Below are 23,055 nucleotides of genomic sequence, written 5' to 3'. Positions count from 1 at the left end.
ACTCACCCAAGTGTTGCAAATACTGCACGGTCCTCTCATGGCCCTTCAGGGGGGAGTTAGCTTTCTTTGACTGATCCACTAGCACTTGCAAAGCTGCAGAAAAACAGAAGACAGGCCTACTGGGATTTTCCTTTAGTTACCCATGACCAAGGCTCCTCAGTTAATACAAAGAACTGTGTGTTTCGTGCCATGACAAAGCAGAAGCAGTCTTCCCCTACATAATGTTTGGTGGGGATGAGCATGAAGGTAGATTGGGATCTACTGGTAAATCTCTGGGTGCTTTGCAGTCATGTGGCAAGAATTTCTGAGTCCCGATTGTTTATAGCAACAACAAAATGACTTTCCCCACCTAAATTAGACTGCTGAAATGAAGAAAACATTTTAAAGTAATATTGGGCTTTTGTGTGAAAAGAAAGCAAGTTCACCTCAATTCCAGCACTGAAAAAAAGTTTTCAGGATCAGAATGGAATCTATTCTTTAATTCTATCTGTATGTGGTTTGCACCAGAATCTGGTTGCTGGACAAACTAGATCCAACAGGCTAGGAGTCTGTTCACTCTTGAGCAAAAGGTCAAGACAGTACTTGAATTCTATTTTTAACATCCACATGTCTGTAGCATAGCATATGCTACTATGACAGCTTCTTGCATGCTTCCTCTTTCTTTTTTTCCCTGCCTCTGGGAATTTATTTGTCTGCCATTCCCCATGCTGTTCTGCCTAGCATATGGAAGTATTGGGAAACAAAGTGCTCTAAAACCAGTTCCCTAACAGAAGAGTGTAGCAGCAGCAGCAGCAGCAATAGAATGGCTATCCAGTAAGAGTTAATTGACAGAGAAACATGAACAGCAGAAAAAGATAAAATTCATAACATCAAGAGTATCCTTTTGATGTAGCTTTGTCTTTGCCCTATGAGGCCATTTGATATTGTACAGTTGCGATTAACTAAAAAGTTAAAATAGTGTAATACAAAAGGTCTGTTGAGATTGCAAACTCAAGGATCCCCTCAACACAGCCGCCCCGCCCCCATCCCCCCGGCTTCAAATAACAGCTCTATATCTTTATACTAGAAAGCATGCCTCACGCCATCGTTATCTATTTTTATCCACTCAGGCCTTTGATAACTATGGCTTCTATGGTGGAGTTCATCTTTTAGTAGGGTGGGTAAGATTTACATTATGTTATTAGGTGGGCATTTTAGATATTTTGTATTATCTGTTGTTTTAACTTTCCGGCTTCCACTGTTTTTATCAGTTGTATTTTATCTTAAGTCACTTCGAGACTCACTTTTTTTTGGTAAAAGGCAACAAACAAATGTACATAATAATAATACAGGTATATTCAAATCCTGAAACGTGGTGTTAGCAACCTACTTGTCAGTTCCATCCCTTCAAATGCTGGTGCCCCTCCCTGAGACCATAACATGATACATAGGGTCAACCTGCTACACAGGTATCACTGACCTAAATAAAAGCACATCTAAGGGGCATTAGGAAAACGTGCCCCAAACAATATAGCAGCTACATTTTTTGAAGTGACCCAAATGGCAGAGGTCATTAAATAATACTTTTGGGCAGCTTTTAGCCAGGATAGATCTAAGCCAGATAAATTCACAAGGTCTATATTACATACCAATAGATTCCCACCCCACAGAACTTACCTTTTTCATGCAGACCTTTCTTCTCGTACAGTATGATCAGCTCACTGTATTTGTGTGCTTTCTTGAGCACATGCTCACTTTCCTCTATGTGGCAGTGATTGTTCTCCAGTCGCAACAGTGGTGCCACTAGGGCCACATTGGTCTGTCAGTAAGGAGGAGCAATTTGAGGGAATCAGAAACAGTTTACTATGCATCAAAAGAAGCATGCATTTAGAACCAGGAAAAGGAAGATACTTATCACAAATCTAAGTATTTATTTAAAAACAAGTCTTCACATGTAGTAGGGCTATGATGTGCTTAACTAGCAAAGAGCTAGTTTGTTAGTCTTTCTATTCCATTTTTTTATTTAAAAAATAAGCAAGGGAAATCAATAATATTCCGGGGTATTTACTCTCCTCCTAAAAAAAATCATGCAGACACTTTCCTGCTTATTCAGATTTGTATCTCAAACAACCAGACAACCAATTCCACTGGCCCCTTTTATTGTTTAATAAGAGATTGCCGTATTAAGAACAATGTACAATTTTGGCAAACAACAGAGACCAAATGACAGTTACTAAGATTCAACATGACCAAAACAAACCCATCGTATATTTAATTTCTCCTCTGCATATCCATGTCCTCTAAAAATCTTGGTGCAATTTAAAGGCAAGCAGTATATATTTCGGCAGTTAAAGAGTTTCACAGAAGATACTGACGCAACTTAGGTTGCACCCAGGAAAGACCTGAGATAAGTGCAGGTGCCCCAAAGTGTTGTGTCTGTTTTCACCTTTAGCATTTTAAGCTTAAAGAGGGGCTTAAACTCACATCTAAATCCTTTCCACTATTAGTCCTGAGTTTCCAACACCAAAACTCTAAATGTCTGGTTTGAGGAAGGCGTGTGTGTTTCAGAAAATGCAGAGAACTCACATGGAGGTAGCATTTCAACAGGGTGGTATCAATGATCTGCAGCAACTTCTTCTTTGATTTGATGGTAGGCGTCCCCTCCATGAGAGGAGAAGTGCTGGACTGATGGTCTGAGTCATTCAGCTTCTTCACTAACTGACTTCTTTTCTGCAGAAATTAAGAGTCAAAAGAAGTGAAGTCATGCCACACCTCACCCACATTACCTCAGAGGGAAAACTGCATGTGACTGCAACCTTTTTATCCACATGGGTTCAGACAAACTGCATTTGCTTGTTAGTTCTTGTTGTACTGGATTAGTTCTTGTTGTACTGGATTCTCCCATTCTTCTTCTAATATTCTGTTAACCTTGAAGCCCCTCCCCCTTCTCTCTGCACATAGTCAACATTTAGACCGTAAGCTCACTGGGCAGGAGGAGATGTCTTTCATGTGTCTGTTTGTTTGTTTGTTTGTGTTTGTGTGTTGTATGCTCACAGTGCTATATGAACAACAAAGAAAGAGCTGACGCAGTGTATGATAATTGTCCCACACCGATGTGCCTTTTTTAAGCAGGAAAGCTTTTCATGACTGCTCTGATATGTACAAGAGATCGTGCTTCACACCCTCCTTTTATCATGTTAGGTGAGGCAATAGCTGGTAAGCCCAAAACACATGAAAAATCATTTCAGGAGGTCCTGCAATGTCAAAACAGTCACATGACCATCTACTACCAAAAATAGGATGCTCAATGAGCCGCTAAACACTTACCTGTGTCAGGTAGTCTATAAGTGCCAAGTGTGCTTTCTCCAGCTCTGCTGGAGACAGAACTGGAACAGGGTTGGGATACTGCAGCTGTTTCTTGTAATCACTGGGCAACAGTTCAGGATAGAGACCCATGACATGGGTAGGATCTAAACAAAATATATGACTGTAGTTAAGTCACAAAAATTCCAAACTATACTTCAAAGTGTATTCCGTTTTCAAACTCAATACTACCAAGTTTCCAGTTACAAGTTACCATAAACAATATGAAGGATCTCAGACTGGAAGTTGGAAGGCAGAAATTTCACATTTCCACAGCTTCCATCAACAAACTGGTCCCTTGGCCAACTGTTCTTATGGCCAGCTTTCACACACTGGATATCATGTGGGAGACGACGGTAAATGTTTCCATGTAAATGTTTCCACGGTAGCTCCATTGAGAGTGGTAGAGATATAAGATTTGAAAGTTTATTACTATGTGGATTGAAAGTATATAACCTGGTCAGACCAGAGCTATAGGGATGTCTCATGCAACAGAAGCCTCACACTTGCCATGCGTAAGAATTTCAAGTGGCTTTCCACATGGGGACCTTAGAACACATTTCCTGATATCTAGCCAAAGGCTGCTTTCCTTCAGTGTGACCAGTGACCACAGCCAATGCCATGCGAATTTGCCATTAAGTAGATGTCATTTAAGTTGTTATTGATCTTGAGGTCAACATGAACAGTTTTAGGAGAGGTCATTCTCCAGTGGACATTAGGATGCCACCTAGTGCAATATCATTCTGCTTCCATTCTGCTTTGAAGACTTTAGAGGTCACAGCCATCTCCCATACCGATCTGTCTATTAAGTCCAGGCTACACAACTAACTTACCTGTCCCAAGCTTGGCAAAGACTTGCATGGATTCATCAAAGCGCTTTTGGCAGAAAAGGTTGAAGGCATACAGATTCTTAATATGATGGATTTGTTGTCGCTTTTCAGTATCAGAGTCATCCTTCATATCCTAAAACACGTACAAAAATAGGCAAAAGATTTAAGAAGTGTTACTCCTTAAACAATGTAAGATAGTTCCAGTATTTAAGAGAAAATTCATTACTGTAAAGGTTGTGCGCCTCTTGAAATCAGCAGAGTTTTAAGCAAACTGCTCAGAAATAGTAAAAAATATATATACTAGTAAAAAAAGAGGGATGTGCTGCAGTATAAGAAACAAGGTTTCTATCTATGTTTATACAGTAACAAGAGCAGCTCAAGTCTGAATCGCATGTATCCAGTTTCAATCATGCACACATGAGGGAGAAATACAGACAACTGTTTCTGAGAATTCTAATTTGTTCTTGCACCCAGGCATCAATGTAAACTGCTCACATCATGTATTTTTGACCCCACAACATTTTTGCAATCCAAAAATATCATTTCAGTTTAAAAGAGAACTCTTGGCACTCGCACAAAGAGTCACCGTTATTCATAAACTACATGGAGGAAACATGGGCTTGTTGATAAAACCTCCAGTTAGTAACTGCTATTTAATCCAAGTATATGCAATCAATAACATTTTGTGTTGACAGAAATATCTGCCATGTCAGTTTCTGACAGACAGATAACGTCGGAATTCAGACAATGTCTGTTATCAGGTCAAGTATGCTTCTAGGAAGAAAGTATTGAACTGTACAAAATTCTTCAGAGCGTTCAGCAGAAACACAAAATCTTCCCATCTTCATAAGCAGCTGACCCAGTAAAAGTTATAATTGAAGTCTTTCCCCACTCCTTTATCTTGCAGTTGTACCGCAAGATTTCATTCTAAGTATAACTGTTACAAATATTTATGCAATATTAAACTAAACAAACTGCATGTTAAAAACTTCATAGCACTAAATCTGGAAAAAAGGGAATGCATAGCATCATCTTGAAAGAAAGAGATAATCAACTGATTGTTCTACCAAATATTTATGCTAATTTCTGAAAAACCTAAAGGTCACAGAGTTGCCTTAGGCAAGTCACATGTTCCCCGTGCAGGTTTCTTTATCACAAAAGTGGCTTATACTAAACAGGACAGCAAGGGAATTTGAGCCATGGACTGTAAATAAATACACATACTAGAAGCACATATCTTGCACATTTTTTTTTTTACACATACACCCTTCCTTCCATCATGTAGCAAATCATGTATACATGGTTCCGATACACTCACCCATCCCCAGACGCTGATCAGACCCAGATGAATGCTAAATTGTGGAGTTAATGCCAAGACACTCAAATAACAAGAGGATTTAGGCTGTGTATTAGATGCAGCTTTTACTAGGTAGCAGCTTACAGATGATATCAATCAACACAGATTCAAAATGCTTCCATCCTGCCACTTACTGCCAATTGCAGAGCCAGTTCAAATTGCTTATCTTGAAGAAGCTGCTGGATCTGGGTTGCAATGGAAACCGGAATGAGACGCCAAACAAAATGATTGCTGGCCACATACACAATATTTGTACTAAAAAGAAAAAAGGAAAGAAGTTGGGTTATCAACATGATCATAATAAAATGAAAGGACTTACCACCTCCCCTTCGCTTCATAAATATGTAAAAATTAATAATTCAGTAGAAGCATAATATACAAGATTAGAATTTATAGTTTAGATGGGAGGAAAAAAGTAAGCAACTGAAACTTCCATACCCTCCAGAAGTAATGAAGCGTGGTCTCTGAAGCTCAATACTCTGCACTAGGAGTCGGGGCTCAAAAGTACGAATCTCTACATATCTTGGCAGTACTGCCACAATGTACGGCGGTTGATGTTCTGTTTTGAAAATGGAACAGTCAGCAACAGCATATGGTTCTACAATAGTATCCCCCAAATTTACATTCGGAAACAGTGAATCTATTACATTTTATGCATTAGCATGCTTTATACTTTCATGCCTTTAAGCCTTTCAAAAGCCCCTCCCCATTGGTCCACTTTAAGGCAAGGGGGGGGGAGGCAAAAAAACTGAAAAGAAGGCATAACCAAGAAACCAAACTTCATTTCAAGTATAAGTCACTCTTTCATTCTGCCCATGCATCATTGTTCTGCTCCAACTGGGCACTGTGTCCTTTATGTTGCCCCCTAGTGCTTGCATTCGGAACTGTTCTTAATGTTCCATTTATCTGTAAGCAATAGATCTAGTCTTCGCATCAACTACCCTGCACTGATTGGATATCCTGCATAGAAAAATCCAACCATAAATTAATAAATAATAACCTTAGGTATTCCTTTTGTGCAGCGCTGGGGGCCTTCTGGCAGTTCCCTCACTGTGAGAAGTGAGGTTACAGGGAACCAGGCAGAGGTCCTCTTTGGCAGTGGCGCCCACCCTGTGGAACGCCCTCCCATCAGATGTCAAGGAAATAAACAACTATCTGACTTTTAGAAGAAATCTGAAGGCAGCCCTGTTTAGGGAAGTTTATAATGTTTGAAGTTTTATCCTGTTTTTAATGTTCTGTTGAAAGCTACCCAGAGTGGCTGGGAAAACCCAGTCAGATAGGTGGGGTAGAAATTATTTATTTATTATTATTACTAGTTGGCCCTGCCACGCGTTGCGGTGGCTGTTTGTTAAATGGAGCCTCAGAGTCCCACTTCAGACTCCCCTCACCTTCAGAGTCCCCCTGTTTTTTGTGTGCTATGGTTACATAGGCGCATCCCTGTGTCTCCCCCCACCCTGTTCTGTCCCTTCTCCCCCCCATCCCCCGGTTCATCCCTGTGACTGGGCCCACCCTGTCCCAACCTATGACCTATTCACCCCCCATCCCCCCACCCAGGCAGGCCCCTACCTCCACTTGGCCTAGTATGGAAAGTGGCCTAGTCTGCAAAGCCGAGGTGAGATACTGTGGAGAGGGCAGGTTTCATCCCTGTGTTTTCCCCCCACCCTGTTCTGACCCATTACATATCCCTGCCCCCTATCCGGTCCCCCCATCCCCCCCAGGCAGGCCCCAACCTCCACTTGGCCTACTCTGGAAAGCGGCTTAGTCTGCTGTGGCCTATTCGGTCTGCTGGGCAATGTTGGGCCTTGTTGCTGCAAAAGGCCTGTTTTCAGTTGGTTGCTGTGGAATTTTTTGATGTCATCTGGTGGCGCGGCTTTGGAGGCAGCAGCGTGCGATCTGTCTTTCTATTGGATGCTGCTGGAGTCTCCAGACCTTCTGCTGCTGATGTCTAATTTGGGCGCCAAATTTTTTGTGTTTAATCATTATTTTAGGTGTGAAAGGTGTGGTTTTTTGAAAAAAACTTTACACTAGATCCCTCCCTGATGGGCAAGGTACGCTTTGTCCTAATTTGATGCAATTTGATTCAGCAATTATGGAGCAAGGTTGTGACCTCCGCGCATGCAGGGGGAACATATATATATATATATATATATATATATATATATATATATATATATATTATTACTATACGAATATCTAGTTCTCACCCATGGCTATTGGGATATCTGTCCAGTTCAAGGCACATTTCTGTGTACAAGTTCCTTCTTCATTTAATACAACAGTAAGATCGTCCTGGCCTACAGCAACTTTCCCATCTGCCAAAGGGGCTACCAGTGGCTCAAGCTGCTTTCCTGTGGGGAAGAGTTCTTTGATGGAACCTTTACCATCCACCTGCAAAAGGAATAATCAAAGCCAGTCAATCCTTACAGAATAGCTACATTAGACTGATTTTTATCATTAGAGGAAGGAAAATAGTCTCTCCTTTCAGCAGCCCATCCACCAAGATTACTTCACTTAAAAACCCTGCAGTTCCAGTACCAACATACGCCTTTGAGAACTCCCAAACATAACTAACTTCCATTGAGGCTACCACATTCACACAGTGATACCACTTTAAACAGTCATGGCTTCCCCCAAAGAATCCTGGGAGCTGTAGTCTGTGTTAAGGGTGCTGAGAGGTGTTAGTAAACCCCTTTCCTTCCTCAAGCTACAATTTCCAGGGAGGCTTAACCATCAATCCCTCTTCCCTGAGAACTCTGGGAATTGTAGCTCTGTGAGGGAAAGGGACTCCTAACAACTTTTGGCACTCTTAACAAACTACAGCTTCCAGAATTCTTTTGGTGAAGTCGTGGCTTGCTTTAGTGGTATCATAGCACATTAAACATATGGTGTAAATATGGCCTTACAGAGCAATCCTACGCATGTTTACTTGGAATTAACTCTCATTAGGTTTAATGGGACTTGCTCCCAAAGAAGCCTGCATAGAATTGCAGCCTTAATTATATGCAAGTAGTTCATACTTTGTTGCTGTTGTTGTTTAGTCGTTTAGTCGTGTCCGACTCTTCGTAACTCCATGGACCAGAGCACGCCAGGCACTCCTGTCTTCCACTGCCTCCCGCAGTTTGGTCTGACTCATGTTGATAGCTTCAAGAACATACTGTAGTCACAGTCTATTCTCATCTTCACTGAATCCGAAGAAAATCAACCTTTATTATTCTGACTTAGTCTAAACTCTCTCTTACCCTTATTAGATAATAGTCCCTCTTGAAACCCACACAGATTGAATCTTCACACCATGCCATTGACTTGGGTACATCTGGCACACTGAAGTCTCCCTGGAGATCAAGAAAAGAAAAGGTCTAGTTACTCAGATAACTGTTTTTATAGTGTTTTAAAACTGTTTTATACATATCTGCATAGCAATATCCCTTGCTTGTCTGTATTGCCATCTCAATTATCTACTCGGCAAAGCAAGCTGCTTTAACAGAAACTAAATACGGTAGCATTTGAAATCTATCCTCTAAACAAAGACACAAACAACTTCAAATCCCTTCCTATACCATCTCATCCAAGCCCAAGGCCAACATACTCTCTCCCTTCCCTTACACCTTTAACATGTTTTGAGGGAAAGCAAAATCCATATGAATTTCGCAGCGAAGATCCATGAACAAAACACTAGATAGCTGCCCTCTTTTCCATGAAGAAAAAAAGCAGTACATCTGAATTAACCATAAGTGAGGAGGCCTTTAATACCAGATAGACTGAAGGCTTGCATTCAGGTGCCCAAGCACTAAAATGTATTACATCTTAAAAACAAGTACTAAACAAACCTGCAGCTCGTAGAACTCTCTGTCCTTCCAGTAATACAGCTGGAGCTTCTTTTTCACTGCCACACACATCCTCAAGACCTCTTCACCTGTGGCAGAGTGCTGTGAAAAAAAATAGTTCTCTATGTATTAGTGTGGAAGGCACTTCATCAAGTACATTCATAGAATCATAGAGTTGGAAGAGACCACAAGGGCCATCCAGTCCAACCCCCTGCCAAGCAGGAAACACCATCAAAGCATTCCTGACAGATGGCTGTCAAGCCTCTGCTTAAAGACCTCCAAAGAAGGAGACTCCACCACACTCCTTGGCAGCAAATTCCACTGCCGAACAGCTCTTACTGTCAGGAAGTTCTTCCTAATGTTTAGGTGGAATTTTCTTTCTTGTAGTTTGAATCCGTTGCTCCGTGTCCGCTTCTCTGGAGCAGCAGAAAACAACCTTTCTCCCTCCTCTATATGACATCCTTTTATATATTTGAACATGGTTATCATATCACCCCTTAACCTTCTCTTCTCCAGGCTAAACATACCCAGCTCCCTAAGCCGTTCCGTTTCATGTGCTCTTGGTATTTAAAAACTATAGAAATTTCCTCTCATGAAACCAGCCTTTATTGAGGACAATATTCTGTTCATTTTTAATTTCACACACCAAGATCTCACAGTAAATCCCCTTTTCAAGATTGTATAAGGCATGCAATCTTCTAATACTTGCCTTCAGGTCACAGGTGAAGAGAGTTGCACCCTTCGCCTTGGAAACTGTTGTGATCTGCTGAAATGTCAACAGGTCATGAACGTAAATGTTGTTTTCTGTTTGGAACAAGACAGGAACATTATTGTAATTCCACATGCCCTCATAACTATTTTAAATTTGAAAACAGAGAAATGGGCTAATTCCCTGTTTCTCTGAAAATAAGACGTAGCCATAAAATAAGCCGTAGCATGATTTTTAAGCATTCAAGGAATATAAGCCATACCCCGAAAATAAGACATAGTGATAGGCGCAGCAGCAATGCCGGCCGCAGCAGGAGGAGGAGGGAAAAAAATAAAACATCCCCTGAAAATAAAGCCACAGTGGGGGGTTTTTGAGGAAAAATAAATATAAGACTGTGTCTAATTTTTGGAGAAACACGGGTAAGTGTTTGGACACAATTTTGCAAACATCTCTCAGATGTCTTGCCAATTCAAAGGTACATTGCGTTGCCAAAGACCTCATTGATGCATGTCTGCAGTATTCACAGAATTATGCGCTACAAATTCTACAAATCTTATCAGCAGGAGACAAGACTTAACTTGTTTTAAAAATAGGTGGGTGGCAAAGATATAAAGTAAGCTAATGCAATCTCCTCTATGTCAGAATGCAGAGAAAAACATTCCATGTATGTGGGAGAAAAGACACAAGGGTCTTAAGAGAAAGACTTGCAACATAAACAAAGGAGATCAAGGATAACCATGCTCAGATGAATAACAACACAATCCTATGCATGTGTATCCTATGCATACCCATAAGTAAGTCCTATTGAGTTTAATGGAGCTTACTCTGAAGTAAGAGATGCATAAGATTGCAGCTTCAATTACTCTGTCTCAAAACATAATGCTGTGAATTCACTTACCTAATAAACTGACCAAAATTTTGAACTGGGACACAACATGGATCTACAAAAATAATGATAATGTTGTAAATAAGTTGCAGGCAAACCTTTGCTAGAAATGAATCTTACTTAACAGAAAGGGACTGAAATTAAAATCAATTTATATGCAAGCTATCAACTTCTAGCAGAGTAACCTAGCAGCGATAGTCATATTTCTGGTGACATTAACAGCTTCCATTACAGGCAATAAATACCATTTCAACATGAACTCCCAAGACGTTTCTTGAACTATATAAAAATATATTTATAGTTTAATAGGCACAACAATTTTGCTTAGCATATATACCATTGCTTAGCATATATAAATAATAGTGCATTTACTTGGAGAGGAGAACTATGGTTTAGTGCTATATCCAAATGCAGCTATTAAGGCATTATAAGCCAGTTATAATTCTTAAGATTCCAGCCAGCAACAAAGGATTGAGTTCCACAAGGAACAAAGCATATGCAAATAGGAACGAAAACCCCAAAAGAAAATCACACCATTGCTGTTTATTATTCAGCAGGCCGGAAAAAGGAATGAGCACCAACACAGTAAGCTTTTATAAGAACAGTTGCTCAAAATAGGCTGTTTCGCTCCCTCAAAATATTCTAGTTTATTATGTAAGGTTTTTAATTAAATGTTAATTAACAGACTTTGTAGCTTAACAAAGGAGCTGTTTATTTGGGTTGACATCTTTACCATTAACCAGCCCAAGTCCTTCTGCTTTCTTTTCCTGAAAGGAATATTGATAGTGGCTATGTCTGCACATAAAACTAAGCTGTGGGTTTTTTGTTTGTTTAAAAAAACACCATAAATTCACTTCCATATGAGGAAAGCAGCCATGGCTTGCTTCTCAAATGCTTGATTTCCCCCTTTACTCCTCTAGCATCATGCCTCTGTTTTGGGTACTTGAAATGTGTAGCCAAACAAACCATAGTTAAACAAGGCCATTAGTTTTGGATATAGTGCCAAAATATAGTTGGTATAAGCCAGGTCGATAAAGGTTCAAACCTTCAAACAAGCCACATTTGGCTAAAAACACCATGGCATAGTCTTATATGTGCAAATCAGGCTTATGTCATCAAGTGCAGAAGACCAGAATATTAGGGCATACCTCCCCATATCCCCTATTCTAGTTGTAGCTTTGTGTGCATTTTGTAAGCTGCTCTGGGACCCTATCTTGGCTGCACAGCAGGATATAAATATAATAAGCTCCTCAGAAAAAGCTAGTCACTTGAAAGCACAAGGCTGCAGCAACTTCCATTCTGCATTGGTGCTGTTATGCCAAGAGGCATGTACTGCAATTTCCCAAATGTCTTTGAAGTAGTGTCTCTGATTTTATTACAGGAACCCCAAACACATTTAAGTGAGTGGAACTCTACAAGACTTATGGCAGCTACACACATTAGGGTTGCTGCAGCAAAGGCCAATACAGTCATACCTCGGTTTAAGTATGCCTCAGTTTGAGTATTTTCAGTTTAAGTACTTCGCAGACCCGTCTGGAACAGATTAATCCACTTTCCATTACTTTCAATGGGAAAGTTCGCTTCAGGTTAAGTATGCTTCAGGTTAAGTACGCTTCAGGTTAAATATGGACTTCCGGAACCAATTACACTCATACCTCGGGTTAAATATGCTTCAGGTTGAGTACTCCGCGGACCCGTCTGGAACAGATTAATCCACTTTCCATTACTTTTACTTAAGTACGCTTCAGGTTAAGTACAGACTTCCGGAACCAATTGTGTTTGTAAACCGAGGTACCACTGTATTGTAAGAGAAGACAAGTTCAGTAGCACAACAATTTCCATCTCACCCCACCCCAGTAAAATGAAGTCTTGACTTCAGTCAAATGTCTCTTATGATTTTAGATGGGTCCAGAGATATCCAATGTACCTGCTGAATCTTCTTGGAGAAGTTCTTGTTTGACTTCTCTAATGTCACTTCAAATCTGTTGCAACCTACCAGACAGCAAAGGGATTCTTTTAGACTACAGATACCTTTCACGTTAACTATTTCATCAACACGTATTTCATCAGCTAAGGAAAAATATCCCACAAAGTTCTGCTATCAGTTTAGAGGAGATGCAAGTCTCACATGTCCACCTGAAGTTTGCAACAACAACAACAAAAAGAGCAATTATACATTACAGCATATCCAATTACCCCACCAGTAAACTGGGCATTGTCATCTCATGGACGAAAGGGATTTAACAAAAGACTTCAAAAATCTAGTTCAGGAAAAGGCAAGCCCCCAGCACCCTTTATCACTACATCAGCCACTAGCAAATAAAATTGTAGGGAGTATCGCAAGAGGGACAAAGAATAAAAACACTTCACCACAAGGGTTTAAAGGTTTATGGATACAAACTTACAGCCACTTTCTGATGTCGTAACCTCTCCTGATGTTGATGCAAAAAGGGGGAGAAATTTACCAAGTGAGACAAGAGCAACTGAAAACTATCATGATTTGACTGGAACAGACTGGCTAAGGTGGTTTGAGAATAAATTGTTTTTTAAAAAAGAATCATGTCTTTTTCTGCAAAGCTAGAAAAATGGCTTCTCCAAGATGGTACTGGTGCTGCCCAGAGCAGGAAAAAGCAGCACCCCAGGCTCACTTCCCGTTTTCATAACTTTCCTGAGGAACAGGTTAAAATGTCAACTCCCAATTCATGTCCATTGGGCCACCCCGCCATTACTTGCATTCATTAGTAACACCTTTAACCAAAATGAAGCCTAAGTGCACATAACTGCATTTGCTCGCCATCATTCCCTGTTGGCCTCATTTATTGCATTCATCTCCTCAGCTGTCTGCCCTTGCCTTTCCCTTCTTTGTATCTTCTCATCTGAAAGTCTGGAGAGCGGCCGCCAGTCAGAGTATATAATACTCTGAGCTAGATGGAGCAATGGTCCAAGTCAGGCATCCCCAGATGTTTTGGCCTACAACACCCATGATCCCTAACTAACAGGACCAGTGGTCAGGGATAATGGGAACTTCTGCCAGCACAGAGGCACTTCTGCCAGCACAGAGGCAACAACCCTGTAAATTTAGACTGCTCGTGCAACTGTGTAATTTTCCAGTATAATACTGGAAAATGTATTGTGGGGATGCTCTCACAAAACTACACCATCACTGAAAACTGCGGAAGGAAGGTTACTCTGAAGCAATTCTTCCACTTCAAAAGAGGTTGTAAGAACTGGCATTCAGTCTATCTGGACTTGGGACAACAATTGAGGAAAGGACTGCTGCTAATGCACCAGTGAGCCAAAATGTAGGTGTTGTTTTGTTTTTGCTTTTCCATTCTAAATCATACCATAGGTTATATAGGTTGGGTTTTGCACACAACAGCTCTATCTGAGCTTTATGCTCCCTTAAATCCTATACCTTGTCCTGAAATACAGTCAAAAACAGAATCACAGAATTGTAGTTAGAAGGGGCCCTGAGGGTCATCTAGTTCAACCCTCTGTAATGCAGGAATCTTAACTCAATACATGGCAGATGACAGGAAGAAGAGTCCACCTCCAGTGAAAGCCCCATAAACCACCCAAAAGATGAGGCACACAGCTGACCTAGGATGTACTACTTATAGTTCTTTATTAAACTGTCCTGTAACTTGCAACCTGATCTATTCAGTGACAGAATGTATGGGCAGGAGAGGTGGAAATCATTCATCTCCCTCGCCTGTTTTTAACTAAATAAAAAACAGTCATGTAACCGTCAGTTGTGTGATTATCTTCACAGCAAGTTTGGCCCTCACTGCTATCAGATTGTGCAAGTCAACTACTGACCTACTTCAGCTTTCAAAGTTATGCCATTAGTTACACATGTTTTTAAGGATTTGGGTCTGTTGAAGTTCCCATAGAAAGGGAAACTAGAAATGCTGCAGGAACCCTATGACATCTAGGGGCAGTCAATGCAGTCTCTAGTATTTAAGCTTTATACAGTGTGGTTCTTATGTGAGTATCAGGCTCCTGCACACACTCTCATTGCCACCAAGCACAGCACAGAAAACCGTGTAAACCCACCCTAAAATACAGTTAAACAAACGTGCTCCATTGCACATGCTGCAAGGGCTTACAGAAACTTGGCTAATTTTTTCCCACACCCACCAGTTTCCTTTCGAATTCTGTAAAGAAGAAGGTGGCCTTGTTTTGTCCCAACGAGGAGCCATTCCTCTGCAATAAAAACAAACATTTTATAAATTGAAGTAAGATCACATTTCTTCCATCTATGCATAATTTATGTAACCCTTACATTTCATACTGGGAAGTTCTAATGAATAAACATTGGAGTGGAAACTTCCACACAGTTCTTTGGAAACACTAAAATTAACATGTCAACAATTTTTAAAACCTTTGATTTTCCCTTTAAAGTATGAACAATATAAGAGAAAGGCATACTATTTCTAGATGTATTTATATGAGCATTCCAATAAAAGTATTTGCAAGCAAAGCTTTAAATTTGTTTAAATCCCATGCATTTTTACTCAGATACAAGTCCCTCTAACTTCAGCTGGGCTTTCTTCCAGGAAAAGCATGTACATGATGGCAGCCTAAGTGCCCATCATTGATTTTTTTCCCCTAAATCAAGCATTTCATTTTTTGTTATTCTTTTTTATATACTGTATATGTTATACAGTACAAAAAATAACATTTGTGTTATTTTAATATTCTGTTTATTTATACAGTACAAAAGAGTAACTGTATCAACTTTGAATTCTGTTTAAAGCCGATACCAATTAGTGTGTTGTGGTGGGAGGGGGATTAGGAAATTTTACAATTCAAAATTTTCCAAAAAACACACATCAATACCAAGTGTGCCTGATAAGAACTACAGCCTTTGTTAAAATTCTGGCTTTCATTTTAAAAGTTCATTGCTTAGAATATGGTGAAGAAAATAAACTCCTGTTTACCATTAAAAAGCTCACAAGTCATAATTGAAGGGGGGCTATGCTGCAGGAATTCTTTTCTGAAGATGCAACAGTCTTTGTCCCAAGCAGTATTTAAAAATTGGCTGGATATCACCATCCCCAGATATCCACTGATATTTAGATTATCTTTGTAAAATAGATTATTTAACAAGATAAATTACTATTACTATGCACTTGTTTTTAATTGAACTGCTAGTAATAAATGTTGATGAACAAAGCAAGACTTGTCTTTATCATGCATGTTTCTTGACTAAAATGTCATACCCGAATCTGGCCCAAAAAGCTTCTTCCTTTAACAGTATGTGTAGCAAGCAAGTCTTGCTAATGCTTAATGTATAAGTTGAGGCCCAAAAGTATCTTATTAGGTGCTATGCAAATAGTACTGCCAACTGAAAAGCACACACTTACCGTATATTTAAAGACATGCAAATCATTTATAATCATCTGTATCATAAAATATTGCCACAAATTATTTTCCTCTTGGCAAACATATACACAAAACATAATAATAATTCCAGAAAATTCTGCGTGCTCTAAGAGCATTTTCAGCATTATTAATTTTGTACACAAAATGCCTGTCAAGTAGGAAAAAGTGCGATCAGCACATATATTATCACTTGTGACATGACATGTACACACAAGGTAACTTCCCTGTCTCCCACAGCTTCACATGCATTTAAACATAGCAAAAAAGGCATGCAATCACCACACATGACAATAAGCAGAGTTTTCACACTTTCTCTCTTACACCAGAGTGCTTCCCATGTAGAAAATTCTTAACTTTTGATAGTGTCCCAATTTCTCATATTTTGTTGTGAACCCAATGCTAGTACAGTTATCTCAGCCTCCTGATGGCCAGGCAAGATTTCTGACTGGAAAATGCAGTCAATTCAGATGAGAAGGAGTGACTCAGTAAGGAGATCAATAATTCAGACGGATATCATTTGGATGCACAAAGTTACAGGTTGCTGAAGACACATCCAATTTTAAAGTACACACAACTGCCATCGGATATACCTTGCAGCAGAATGCGGAGGATTACAGGTTGAAAGAAAAATAACAGGACACAAACTGGTTTAGATGGTACTATTTAATGGTATCCCTCTGGGGAAGTAACAGACCTTTGAAGCCTGCAATTGAACTCTAAGATAGGAATAGGAGAATATTCCTGACTGAAGAATTGAATTAAGTTCATATAATCTTCTACTCATTCAGTAAACTAGCCTTCTCCAAGCTTGCAGCACCACTGTAGTTGGACTACAACGCCCATCATCCTCGGCCAGCTTACCAGTGGTAAAGGATTGTGGGAGTTGTAGTCTAACAACATCTAGGGTTCAATAGGTGAAAGCAGTCACAATTCACAAATCATACTTCATCTGATATACATCAGACTGCTTCACATGTTGCAAAAGCCAGATTTCCATATTTCCAAGTCAGCCATACAGTACTTGAAAGTTATTCACAAATGATGAACATTCTCCTACTCCTAGGGTGCTTTCAAAAAATAATAATAATAATAACAGGCTTGCAATCGTTTTCTGCAACGTGTGAAATGGCATTAACACGGCAACTATTCTCAAAACCCAATAATGGGAAAGATGCAGCCCACAGAACAGAGGTAAGTTCAGTGCTTTTTTTCTGGAGGTACACAGGGGTATGCATATCCCTAAACATTTTGTGAATGTTTGCACTTTTTGACCATTTACTGTATTTATTTCCCCCGATTTGAAATATAAAATGGTGATTTTCCTGAGTATCAAAATGAGAGTACCCCTAAACATTTTTAAGGGGGGGGGGGAAGCACTGGGTAAGTTCAATCCCACTTATAATGCACTCTTTTCAGAAACCCAGAGAATGCAAAATATAGCTAGCAATCTTTCCACCTCGATTTCATCGGAAGGGTATGCGGGCGGCAGGGAGAGGGAGGCGGCGACGGCGAGGGACGCCAGGCCGAAATGCCCCGCCGCATCTCGGCGCCCCACTCACCCCATGCGGCCAAGCAGTCGATCTGCAGAGGCAGTTTCTCCAGAATCGGCACCGGCTCGAAGGCGTCGTGCATGATGGCGGCAGCGGCGGCGGCTACGCGGGGCCCGGCAAACGCCCGCCGAGAGGACTCCGAAGGCAGCTCCCTTCGAGAGTCCGGCTCCGGAGCAGCCGCCCCAGACGCCTCATTCCAGGCCCGGCCCAGGCGCTTCCGGCTCCCGCTTCACTTCCGCGGCCAGGCTCCACCTCCTCCTCGCCAGCAGCGACCCTTATACAAGGGGCTCCGAAAGCCCCTCTTCGCGTTGAAAAGATGCACCATAAACAGTAACTGCTGAGGCCGCAACAGGGCCGGATTTATCATAGGTTTGATGATCCCACTATTGGGAATGATTGTGTTCATGGGCGTAGCCAGGATGTTTGTTAGGGGAAACAGGCTTTTGTTGGGGGGTGGGGCAGAGCCTCAGATTTGTATTGATTTAGGCTGCCCACCCCCTCATACACACACACGCACACACACACGACCATGGAACTGTTACTAATGAGACTGGGGTAAAGCTAAAGGGACCACTGATCATTAGATCCACTCATCTTGCTTTATTGGCCAAGGGAGGCGGCCTACAGCTTCTGGGTCATGTGGCCAGCACGAATAAGCCGCTTCTGGTGAACCAGAGCAGCACACGGAAACGCCGTTTACGTTCCCGCTGTAGTGGTACCTATTTATCTACTTGCACTTTGAGGTGCTTTCGAACTGCTAGGTTGGCAGGAGGTGGGACCGAACAATGGGAGCTCACCCCGTCACAGGGGATTCGAACTGCCGACCTTCTGATAGACAAGCCATAGGCTCAGTGGTTTAACCCACAGCGCCACCCGCTGGGGTAGCAAAGGGCAAATCAGGCCATTCTTTGGAAAGGGGTATCCCTTAAGTCCAGCACGCCAATCATACAAGAAGATAGTGGTCATTTTGATTGTGGGCATTTTATTGACAAGGGTGTAAGCCAGACTATTCGGATTACATTTTTTGCATCGTGGTCGTTAATAAGGGTAGCCTGTGGTTATTTACCAGCTGCAGCTGGCCCTGTCTTTACCAATCATGTGCCTTTCTGGTGGTTTGGACCACAACCGCGCACAGCTTGGTTAGGGATCATGGAAGTCATAGTCCAAAACATCTGGAGAGCATCAGGTTGGCGAAGACTGAGCTAGAGGCACTCTGCATCTGATGAGGTATAATTTCACAATAAGCTGCTTTATACTGAGTCAGGCTGGTGGGCCATGTAGCTCAATACTGTCTACTATGCTAGGCAGCGGCAGCAATCCTCCAGGATTTCCGATAGGGATCCTTTTCCAGCCCCCTTTCCATCCAGGGCTAGAAACGGTGAACTTTTGCATACAAAGCATCTGTTCTACCACTCACTCATCATTATTATTTATTAAATTTCTATGCTGCCCTTCATCCAAAGATCAAAGAAATATAACCCTCATACATAACTCTGGGGCCGAACCATGATATTTAATCAAGGTCTTATTTATGTAACAATTGCCTTCTATAAAATGCATTGCTCAGGGCAACATACAAGAAGAAATAGGTACATTAAAAATCCTATACAGTCATTAATAACTTATTACATTGCAGGGAAATGGTTAATTATACATTTAAATGCCTGGTGACTTTCAATTAAGCAGCTTACTAGTAGAGCTGTCACATAGGAGTCAAGGCTGTTGGTCATTAACTCGGAACATTGTAAGAAGACTGGTAGCATATTTCCAAGGCATTTCATGGAAGGGTCTTCCCCATCCTAATACCTGGATTCATCAACTGGAGATGTCAGAGCTTGAACCTGGAACCCCCTGTGTTAGTGGCTGGCTTATGGAACAATTATGACAAGTCAGCTATTTGCATATACAAGGAGAATATTGCAGTTCTGATGCCAAAACTGAGAGGCTGCCCTGGGGGAAAAACCTGTTTTGATGTGTAAGATATAACAAGTTCCACAAGCTGAACTTCCCAAAGATAGGAAGCTGAAAGCAGGCCCATATGTGCTTTGTGAACTGATATGTTCATAAAGGAGACTGTGTTTCTGCAAAAATACAGCGCCCAGTCATTGTACTTTATGGCCCTCATTTAGCAAACAAGTATAAGAAGTCAAGCTTAAAGGTCAGAAAACTACACTTAAAAACTGAATTTAAGAAAAAAAGAATTTTATTATACAGAACAGAAATCTGCAACTCAAATTGAATCAAATGAAAGAGTGCCTGTAAGTTACAGGAAAACCCATTACCAAACCACTTATACATAAGTACAGTTAAAACGCCTCTGGAAAAGCAAAATCCAAACAATGCCACATTTAATGTGAAATCCTAATTCCAGGTTCTGCTGCTAGAGGGTTAAAAGTGTCAAAAACCAGCAATGAAGTCCAATTTTGGCACTAACATTTGAAAAATACCCCCAAAAAATCCTTCCCTCCCACAAGACACCCAGAACAGAAACATCCCAAAACAGCATATTTGCATAAATTATTGCAGGAGAATATTTGTTGTTATTATGAACAATTTGCCCCCTTTACAGGACTTCTCAATGACAGGCTTAATTTTCTGAGAATCTCTTAAAACATCTTGTGAGGTACTTGAATTTTCAAATACAGTGGTACCTCTACTTACGAATAACTCTACTTACGAATGTTTCTACTTATGAATGGAGCTCCGCCCGCCATCTTGGATGCGGTTTAGATAGGATTTTTTCTACTTACGAATTTTTAGATAGGATTTTTCCTACTTATGAATTTTTTCTCCCAATGCATTCCTATGGGATTCGACTTTAAAAAAATTTCTACTTACAAATGTGCGTTTGGAACGCATTAAATTCATAAGTAGAGGTACCACTGTACATTTAATTATAAAAGTGTGTTGTCAGAGGTGGCTCTTTATTAAAGATCACAGTAGGAAGGAAGGTGGGACAAGGAACAACTAACTGAAAGGCGACTAGATGGGAATAATTGTAGCAGAATGTTTGGAGTCACTGGAAGTATAATAGGATGGGACTGGGCTGTTAGGAACTTTATAAATTGACAAAGTGTTGGATATGGTATATGAATGTGTATTTAGGGCCAGATTCAGGTTTGGAGGTGCTCTCAAGTGGGCCCTGGGGCCCTGGACATAGATTTACTTGGAAGCAATGGCAGGTGGCTATGAGCCACCACTTTAACTTTCCTACACTGCATCAGAATGATGCCACATTGTGGCTCAATAAACCCAGGACAAGTACTGGGTACCTGGAAGCTGGCAAGGATACGTAGTGCCAATGCCAGGTCTATTCACAAGTTATTTGAGATCAACAGGAACAAGCTGCTATCTGAAGTCACAGTTCTGTGAAGAATATGTGAACGTCTAGGAGAGGTTAGTCTGACATATACAAACTTTTAGGATTGGACTGCATATCTTGTGGCCTAACACCCCCCAACTGCTTTTGCTGTCTGTCTAGAGCTGCAAAAACGGGAAGGAAGGTTGTCAAAGCATTTGGCAAACCACAGACACGGCTATGGGCTACAATGGACTTGGTGGGTCACAGCCTGAACAGGCCTGATTCAGAGAGTCAATATGTATGGGGAGGTTGACTCCAACACAAGTGCATTTGTGAGTCTATGGAATATGCTCCAATGCAACAATATTAGAAGCACAGGCTAAAGGCATGGGGCTGGTCAGAGTCAGTGAATAAACTGAGGGGTTTTTTTTAATAAAAAAAATTTAAATTACACTCTGTTCTGATTTAAATAGCTAACTGCTCATGCTCACACCCCATTGCCAGCAACGAGATATGCACCAAACACGTAAGTGATCGCTGCATCTACGTATGCAAAACTTAAATTAGACCATCTTTCCTACACAGTGGAGTGAATAAAATTGCACTTGATCTTGCAAAAAATATTAGGAATCATGTTGTTGTTGTTTAGTCGTTTAGTCGTGTCCGACTCTTCGTGACCCCATGGACCATAGCACGCCAGGCACTCCTGTCTTGCACTGCCTCCCGCAGTTTGGTCAAACTCATGTTCGTAGCTTCGAGAACACTGTCCAACCATCTTGTCCTCTGTCGTCCCCTTCTCCTAGTGCCCTCAATCTTTCCCAACATCAGGGTCTTTTCCAAGGATTCTTCTCTTCTCATGAGGTGGCCAAAGTATTGGAGCCTCAGCTTATTAGGAATCATAAATTTCCCCAAATACCTCCCTCCCTCATGATACGTTAACTCTTTCCCATAACTTGGAGTGCTCATTCTAAAACTTTCTCCTTTTCACAAGCCAGGTACCAGAATCTTCAGTCAGAAGCTGCTACATCCAATAAAAATGCAAGGCACTGACCCTGATCCATAGATGATTGCACACAGCGTTTTGCTGCATGCACACTACTGTGGGCAAGGCTCATTTACAGATGGGTGATTCTGGCATCTCTCATGGGTACCAGTCCTTTACTGGGCTGGGGGATTAAATCCTACACAGACTGCCCCAGATGCTGGATACAGAGTTTTAAAAATATTTGTAGCATCTTGCTGAGCAATCGCTGGTACCAGTCTATAAGGTTGAGCTTGCCTTTGTGCCTGGAACACACGTGCTGGTTTGGGGAAATCATCAATCACTCTTCCCCTCTTCCCACTGTGGTTAAAACATGAGGGATTTAGCTATAATATTGAATTAACCATTCCTCAGGCAGTTGTTAAAACAGTTTTAGATTTAGCTTGACTATAATGTTTAAAAAGTAAAAACGTGCTGCAATAAAGACGTTTAATGGCTTAAAACCCACACTTGCAGCAGCAATGCAAATTCAAACATTTTCCTAGGTGTATCAACATGTGTGTGATTCCTTCCACAGTGATCCAAGCAAAATGTTCTCCCTCTGAGAACAATGTCCAAAGGTGAACGTCACGGAACATATCAGAAGATTGCAGCATTCCATGGGAGAAAAACGTTTCTTCCTTTCTTCAACAGCAGGAAGCCTCGTAAAGCAAACCGTCCTTATTCATTCCATTTTAGATCTTTCAAAATGTGTGATCATTCTTTCCTGCAATATTAATATATGGATCACAATGAGGTTTCACTTTTAAAAAATAAATGTTAATATTAGTGTACTATCCAAAGTTCAAAACACAAAGCAAATGCTTCTTCTATAACAGGAGTTATA

The 23,055-nt window shown here is 40.9% G+C and overlaps 2 protein-coding genes across 6 annotated transcripts in view; both read right to left on the bottom strand.

Moving 5' to 3' along the window:
• Window positions 1–20,068, bottom strand: part of VPS39 (VPS39 subunit of HOPS complex) — a 31,790-nt gene extending 11,722 nt beyond the window's left edge. For 2 of the 4 annotated variants that reach the window (XM_088670278.1, XM_088670287.1), the window contains exons 1-16: window positions 17,896–20,068; window positions 15,089–15,154; window positions 13,354–13,380; window positions 12,876–12,940; window positions 10,961–11,003; window positions 10,063–10,157; window positions 9,357–9,455; window positions 8,769–8,861; window positions 7,734–7,917; window positions 5,968–6,088; window positions 5,664–5,784; window positions 4,176–4,305; window positions 3,307–3,449; window positions 2,566–2,709; window positions 1,657–1,798; window positions 7–93 (exon numbers count right to left, since the gene is read on the bottom strand). In XM_088670278.1, coding sequence (XP_088526404.1) covers window positions 7–93; window positions 1,657–1,798; window positions 2,566–2,709; window positions 3,307–3,449; window positions 4,176–4,305; window positions 5,664–5,784; window positions 5,968–6,088; window positions 7,734–7,917; window positions 8,769–8,861; window positions 9,357–9,455; window positions 10,063–10,157; window positions 10,961–11,003; window positions 12,876–12,940; window positions 13,354–13,380; window positions 15,089–15,154; window positions 17,896–17,968 — 1,633 coding nt within the window. In that variant the 5' untranslated portion in view covers window positions 17,969–20,068. The remainder of the gene's footprint in view (window positions 1–6; window positions 94–1,656; window positions 1,799–2,565; window positions 2,710–3,306; window positions 3,450–4,175; window positions 4,306–5,663; window positions 5,785–5,967; window positions 6,089–7,733; window positions 7,918–8,768; window positions 8,862–9,356; window positions 9,456–10,062; window positions 10,158–10,960; window positions 11,004–12,875; window positions 12,941–13,353; window positions 13,381–15,088; window positions 15,155–17,895) is intronic. The other 2 variants (XM_060274563.2, XM_060274583.2) reach the window with 1 other exon arrangement.
• A 3-nt stretch (window positions 20,069–20,071) lies between these two features.
• TMEM87A (transmembrane protein 87A) overlaps window positions 20,072–23,055 on the bottom strand; it is a 29,235-nt gene continuing 26,251 nt past the window's right edge. For both annotated transcript variants that reach the window (XM_088670307.1, XM_088670314.1), the window contains exon 19: window positions 20,072–22,935. In XM_088670307.1, coding sequence (XP_088526433.1) covers window positions 22,894–22,935 — 42 coding nt within the window. In that variant the 3' untranslated portion in view covers window positions 20,072–22,893. The remainder of the gene's footprint in view (window positions 22,936–23,055) is intronic.

The sequence above is a fragment of the Zootoca vivipara genome, chromosome 1, assembly GCF_965207765.1.
Source record: "Zootoca vivipara chromosome 1, rZooViv2.hap1.1, whole genome shotgun sequence".
Lineage (NCBI taxonomy): Eukaryota > Metazoa > Chordata > Lepidosauria > Squamata > Lacertidae > Zootoca > Zootoca vivipara.
This window is presented reverse-complemented; position numbering and strand designations above follow the sequence as displayed.